The 7500-nt window shown below is 45.9% G+C and overlaps 1 protein-coding gene across 1 annotated transcript in view; it reads right to left on the bottom strand.

Annotated features, from left to right (window-relative positions):
- Nucleotides 1-7500, bottom strand: part of LOC310964189 (F-box/WD repeat-containing protein 7-like) — a 20431-nt gene that overhangs the window by 3258 nt on the left and 9673 nt on the right. Inside the window, exons 3-7 of the mRNA XM_083937230.1 lie at nucleotides 5396-5534; nucleotides 3503-3637; nucleotides 1823-1946; nucleotides 685-821; nucleotides 486-599 (exon numbers count right to left, since the gene is read on the bottom strand). Coding sequence (XP_083793356.1) covers nucleotides 486-599; nucleotides 685-821; nucleotides 1823-1946; nucleotides 3503-3637; nucleotides 5396-5534 — 649 coding nt within the window. The remainder of the gene's footprint in view (nucleotides 1-485; nucleotides 600-684; nucleotides 822-1822; nucleotides 1947-3502; nucleotides 3638-5395; nucleotides 5535-7500) is intronic.

Raw genomic sequence — 7500 nt, 5'->3', positions numbered from 1 at the left:
GGTTCAGGTCTGAGTCCCTGTGAACCTGAGGGCTGTGGTCTGGACCCGTCCCCTCATGGTGGTTCAGGTCTGAGTCCCTGTGACCCTGAGGGCTGTGGTCTGGACCCGTCCCCTCATGGTGGTTCAGGTCTGAGTCCCTGTGACCCTGAGGGCTGTGGTCTGGACCCGTCCCCTCATGGTGGTTCAGGTCTGAGTCCCTGTGAACCTGAGGGCTGTGGTCTGGACCCGTCCCCTCATGGTGGTTCAGGTTTGAGTCCCTGTGAACCTGAGGGCTGTGGTCTGGACCCTGGTGCTCCTGGTCTCAGGTGGCAGAGTGGTCTCGGGGGGGGAGGGGCCGGACTAAGAACGGTTCATAAAGACTCTCTGGACAAACGAGGAAGAGGACGAGAGACCCTGCATGGAGGGAGCCGGGGGCCCGTCTGGAGCCATCGCTGTTACCACCCCACCCCACCCCACCCCACGTCCATCCGCAGACGGCGTCCTACCTTTCCGGAGACGGCCGACCAGACTTTGAGCGTGTTGTCATCAGAGCCGCTGACGATGAGGTCGCCGCTGAACTGCAGACACGTGATCACGTGGTCGTCGTGACCTTTCAGCACCTGCAGAGAGACACGTGACACACGGGTTCAACGCCGCCGCCGTCACTCGCCCGTGTTTGACGTGTGAGCGTGAGCGCGCCCGTACCACAGGTTCTCGTGCGTCGCCCTTCCTCCAGTTGCTCTCGATGCGATGCTGTCTGATGTACGCAGACTTCCACGGGCTGACCGCCGCGCCCGGACGCACGCACTTCCTGCGTCGAGCGGAAGCGTACTCCGACACACCTGAGGAGAGAAGGAGGGACGGTTTTTAGTCATTTTGCATCTTTTTGTGGTGGTTTTGCATCTATTTTTAGTCATTTTGCATCTTTTTGTGGTGGTTTTGCATCTATTTTTAGTCATTTTGCATCTTTTTGTGGTGGTTTTGCATCTTGTTGTGCTGGTTTTGCATCTTGTAGTGGTGGTTTTGCATCCCTATAGTCAGTTTCTCAGTCAGAGGAGATGCTTCTGGTGCAGGTTCGCTGCATTAACATTCTCTCTGAATGCTAATGCTAATGCTAACGCTAACGTTGTTCCCGCTGGAACGATGAGGTAGAAAATACAAATGAGTGTAATTTATGAAGCCGGTGGTTCTGCAGCGAACGCCGGCTTCATTAGCATGACTGCTGAGTGCAGGCAGTGAATCTCCAGTGACTGGCAGAACGCCCAGACACACACACATGCACACACACACACACACACAGACACACACACACACACACACAGACAAACACATACACACACACACAGACAAACACACACACACACACAGCTACTGCATTGCGCTGAATGAAGGAGTGACTGACTGTGCATGTTACACTCATCCAGCGAGCTCCTGCCTTTTAAACCTGTGTCGTGTTTTTCATAACCCCCACCCCCCCACACACCCACACACACAGACAGACAGACCCACACACACACATACACACACACAGACAGACAGACCCACACACACACATACACACACACAGACAGACACACACACACACAAACACACACCCATTCTTTCTTTACAATGACGTGTAAACATGGTTATGTTGAACCCTTCCTGTGTGTGTGTGTGTGTGTGTGTGTGTGTGTGTGTGTGTAAACAAAGTTATTATTATTATAAATAATATAACACATCATATCAGGAGCCACTGAAATGTTCATTTCTGATTTAAAACCATTTAAAAGAATGAATGCACTTTAAGTTTAAAGTGTTTCTGCAGCAGCACGTGTTCTCCGCGTGTTCTCCGCGTGTTTACCTTCCTCGCGGCACTTCTCCCTCCACAGCAGGTTGTCTTCAGCCAGGATCCTCCAGTACCTGCAGGTCTGCGCCGCCCGCAGCAGGTCTCTGGGGGCCAGGAAGGTCAGGACGTACAGCGCCAACTGCAAACACACACACGCACACGCAGACACACACACACGCAGACACAAAACACACACACACACACACAGACACACAAACACGATGCTCACAACGTTAAAAACCCAAAGATCCTTATTTAAAACAATGCTACGACTTTTGGTCCTGAAATACTACGACTTTTACTCTTGAAATACTACGACTTTTGGTCTTGAAATATTACGACTTTCGGTCTTGAAATACTACGACTTTTGGTCTTGAAATACTACGACTTTTGGTCTTGAAATATTACGACTTTTGGTCTTGAAATACTACGACTTTTGGTCTTGAAATATTACGACTTTTGGTCTCTTAATACTACGACTTTTGGTCTTGAAATACTACGACTTTTAGTCTTGAAATACTACGACTTTTGGTCTTGAAATACTACGACTTTTGGTCTTGAAATATTACGACTTTTGGTCTCTTAATACTACGACTTTTGGTCTTGAAATACTACGACTTTTGGTCTTGAAATATTACGACTTTTAGTCTCTTAATACTACGACTTTTGGTCTTGAAATACTACGACTTTTGGTCTTGAAATACTACGACTTTTGATCTTGAAAAACTACGACTTTTGGTCTTGAAATACTTCGACTTTTGGTCTTGAAATACTACGACTTTTGGTCTTGAAATACTACGACTTTTGGTCTTGAAATACTACGACTTTTGGTCTTGAAATACTACGACTTTTGGTCCTGAAATACTACGACTTTAGTCCTGAAATACTACGACTTTTAGTCTCTTAATACTACGACTTCTGGTCTTGAAATACTACGACTTTTGGTCTTGAAATACTACGACTTTTGGTCCTGAAATGGCACGACTTTTGGTCTCGAAATACTACGACTTTTGGTCTTGAAATACTACGACTTTTGGTCTTGAAATACTACGACTTTCGGTCTTGAAATACTACGACTTTTAGTCTTGAAATACTACGACTTTTAGTCTTGAAATACTACGACTTTTGGTCTCGAAATACTACGACTTTTGGCCTTGAAATACTACGACTTTTAGTCTTGAAATACTACGACTTTTAGTCTCGAAATACTACGACTTTTGGTCTTGAAATACTACGACTTTCGGTCTTGAAATACTACGACTTTTAGTCTTGAAATACTACGACTTTTAGTCTTGAAATACTACGACTTTTGGCCTTGAAATACTACGACTTTTAGTCTTGAAATACTACGACTTTTAGTCTTGAAATACTACGACTTTTGGTCTCGAAATACTACGACTTTTGGCCTTGAAATACTACGACTTTCGGTCTTGAAATACTACGACTTTTAGTCTTGAAATACTACGACTTTTGGTCTCGAAATACTACGACTTTTAGTCTTGAAATACTACGACTTTCGGTCTTGAAATAATACGACTTTTGATCTTTAAATATTACGACTTTCGGTCTTGAAATACTGCGACTTTCGGTCTCGAAATACTTCGATCGGCTCTTGGTTTTCACGGGACAGGAAGTAAATAAAAAGACGGACGCAGAGGCGTAAAAGAACAAAGCATCAGGTCGTCCTGCGTTTACCTCTTTGGGCAGCAGGGAGATGAAGTCTCTCTGGAACTGCGGCTCGATGACCTGCATCACGTGCTTCACCTGACTGGTCTCACACCTGTCGATCAGCTCGTCCAGAGCCAGCAGCCGCTCCGGTCCGCTCCACGTCTGCAGGAGGAGGGTGAAGAGCAACGGGGACTCTGAGAACATCCTTCTTTGTCTCTTTAAGTGCTTTTCTCTGTGAGAGTTTTTAGGTTTTTGCTTCTTTGTGTGTGTTTCAAAGAGTTTCTGTATTTTTTTTTTACCCCCAAAGCTACGAAACACAGATCCATGGTTTCCATTTGAACGTGTGTTTCTACTCCAGTGTTGCATAAGAAGAGCTCGGAGGCTCCTCCAATGTTTACGTGCAGCCAGCGGAAGATATTCACATGCATGAGTGTGTGTGTGTGTGTGTGTGTGTGTGTGTGTGTGTGTGTGTGTGTGTGTGTGTGTGTGTGTGTGAGAGAGAGAGATCGTTACAGGGTGTAGTTTTTTCCAGCTAATCAAGAACAACAAGTATCTGTAATGAAGCTACTGTTTAATGTGGCGTGATTAGCCAAATATACGACCTTTAATTGAAGCTCGCTTCGCTTAATTTTTGTTGTTTTTGCCTTTTCTGCACAGAACTCGACACTAACAATGTTTGTTTACAGTAAAATCTGGTTAAAAAACTCAGAAAACGAGGCTAGATGTGATTTATTAAAGACGTTAGCGTAAAATAAGAACAACAGAAAGGTCAGACGGGTCGGACGTCCAGGTTTACTCTATAAACGTTACACATTGGTTTGTGTGTTTGACCGATCGATGCACACGTCTGCGCTCAAGGTTACGATCGTTTCTAGGTCTAGACAAAATAAAAACTGTGTCCAAAACAGTCAGCAAACGCGGCTTTACCATCAAAGAACTGAAATTCTTTCAAACAACAAATCCGACAACGGTTGCTGTAGCTATCGAGCTAAAAAAGCTAACGTTCGCTACATTGTTACTCGCTCTAACGTAACTCTGTTCGGATGCTCTTCTTTATGGGATGTGGAGAAGCTAACGTTAGCATGAACTCTGATGAATTAGCATCTTGGCTTTCAGCAAAGGGAATTTTCAAACGCAAGAAGAAGAACATAATTAGCTGATGATGTGCTCCTCTGCTTTGAAGATAACACCAGTTTACTTCTGCAAGGAGGAAGCTAGTTAGCTGGAAATGCTAACAACACACTTCTTTAAGTGTAATTCATGCGTAAAATCATCCCAGGGTCTTTTTCAGCACTTACAAACATCAAATAAACCATCGAGAAAAACTATTAATGGAGAAATCCTGGAGAGATGCTAACAGCCGGACGTGGCTAAAAGTGATTAGCCTGGGGCAGCACGGTGAAGGCATTCAAAGGTCTTTTTTAACCACTAATGCTGCTGAAAATAACAGCAAACCTCTGCAGCAGCATGAGAAGAGTCCCTACACACACAACAAAGCACCAATGGGCTCCTTCCACTGTAATGGACTTTACTATGAGAGGAGCTGGTACAGGGGCCAGTAGGTAAGTCTTTAAAACACTCTTTAATAAACTCTGGCTTCACTAACTACGCTGATGACGCTTTGTTGTGTGTGTAGGGACTCTTCTCATGCTGCTGCAGAGGTTTGCTGTTATTTTCAGCAGCATTAGTGGTTAAAAAAGACCTTTGAATGCCTTCACCGTGCCGCCCCGAGCTAACCACTGTTAGCCACGTCCGGCTGTTAGCGACTCTACTGGAACGTGAAAAACCAAACGTACAGTTTCATCACGTGGAGAAACCAAAAGCTGCTGTTACAGTTACTAAGCTACAATTGGACGACCCACTGTTCGGGGGCGGGGTTTAGCAAACTGCTAATTATACATTAAAAATATCGGTGCTGACCTGGAAGGTGTGAAGCCAGTCCTGCAGGCCGGAGGGGGGCGGGCCCGAGGTGACCCGCCGCCGCTGAGCTGAGTGTCCATTGGCTAGCCGCAGGTCGCCAAAGGTGGTCGGCGTGGTGGCCTGAACCAGACTGGCCGGACTGGGAAGAAAGAGACGGGATGTGAGCGTCTGTGATGGAGAAACTCACAACACGATCAAACTATTACGTGTGAAGGAGGAAATGTTTTGGGAACTCCGGAGAAAACTACGAGTGTTTTCTAAATATGTAACTTTCGAACCTCCAGCTCAGAAAAGAACCTCGACCGACCCCGACCTCGCCGGGAGAAGTCAGAGAACAATGGCGGCGCCCGTGGAGACGCAGTAAGTGAGAGATAAAACATCAAAGAACGGGCTGTAAACGTTACTTCCCTGCGTGTGGTGTTTTATTAGATCCTGCAACTTCAACACAACTTGTTTTGAATATTCTGGCGTGAAAATATGAGTTATAATCTCTCAGCATATATATACAGTACAGACCAAACGTTTGGACACACCTTCTCTTTCTTTTCAGGACTGTTGACGTTGTAGTTTCACACTGAAGGCATCTAAACTATGAATGAACACATGTGGAAATATGAACTCAACACGCCTGATATTCTAGTTTCTTCACCTTCTGCTCTGATCACTGCTTCGCACACACTCAGGAGGTCGTCACCTGACGTGGTTTCACTCCACAGGTCAGGGTCAGGTTCAATCAGGGGGATTTCCTGCTTTATAAATGGGGTCGGGAGCATCAGGAGTCAGGTGGACACACAGCTGAACAGACTGTTAGAATTTGTGTTATGACGAGAAAAAAGCAGCTAAGTAAAGAAAAACGAGCGGGCGTCGTTACTTTAAGAAATGAAGGTCAGTCAGTCCGAAAGATTGGTGAAACTTTGAAAGTGCATCTACAATTTTCGTAGTCCTGAAAATAAAGAAAACTCTTTGAATGAGAAGGTGTGTCCAAACCTTTGGTCTGTACTGTATATTAGAGGCTACATTAGTTTGCAGACTCTTATAATTTACTATTACAGTATATTTGTTCTACACACAATAATGTTTCATTTGGACGAAATAAAAATCTAAATCTCAAGTGTCACAGCAAAACTGAAGCTTTGTAATATTGGATCCAGTTTTAATTCATATCCATGTGCAGAGCTTTTACATCAACGGCTCTGATGTCGACCAATGAGATCCACTGCTGGACAATATGTTGATTAACGTATTTGATGGCGGTCGTCGATGTTTTCTGTTTACGTTCGACTTAAATGTTCTGGGACGCTCTGAAGTCGGAGCTCGTAAACTCCAGGGAGGATCAGTCCCACGTCCCAGTGTTTAGGAATGAAGCAGAAGACTTGAGAACATGTTGGGAGACACTGACTTGAAGTGAACTGCACTCCCACTGTGCCTACGTGCCGTGCCCAAACAGGTCCACGGGTAAAGTCTGGTTCCTTTGACCAGTGTGAGTGCAACCGCACCACGTCTAGGAGCGGCACGCTTGCCGTCCACGGCCCGTTTGGGAGAGGTGGGCTTTTGTAAAGCACGTTTGCACGTGTACGAGCACGAGCGTGCGCACGTGTACGAGCACGAAGCCTACGGCGGCTCTGAGGTCATTTCCTGTGCGCCTGTTGGGACGTAGAAAAAAGAAGGAGGGACCATGCGCGGACATTTCAAACAATGGCGGTGAAAGGTTCACGTTGGTGTGATGCGGAGGTGGAGTGTTTACTGCAGATTTGGTCGATGAAAAGATTCAAAAACAGTCGACAAGACGCAGAAAAACTCAGAGGTCTACGGAAAGATCTGGAAACAAAGCCACGCATCGCCATGACGTCATCAATGCGTGTGACGTGTTACGGCGTGATGACGTATAGGCAGCAAGAAGCATTCTCCGAGGCCCAGGTAGTGTGAGTACAAACGGGCCTGGAGGGGGGGACAAGGACCCTAAAGCACGGGGCACGGGACGGAGGCACAGTGGGAGGGCGCCCTGACTTGATTTTGACTCTGAACTGGTCCCTCATGAGTGTTTAACACGAGTTACCTGTGTGTGTGTGTGTGTGGTTGACAGGTGTTGGAGTTTAAGGTGAAGT

This window comes from Echiichthys vipera, assembly GCF_963691815.1.
Source record: "Echiichthys vipera genome assembly, chromosome: 22".
Taxonomy (NCBI): Eukaryota; Metazoa; Chordata; class Actinopteri; order Perciformes; family Trachinidae; genus Echiichthys; species Echiichthys vipera.
Note: the sequence above shows the minus strand (reverse complement) of the source record. Positions and strands in the feature narration are given on the sequence as shown.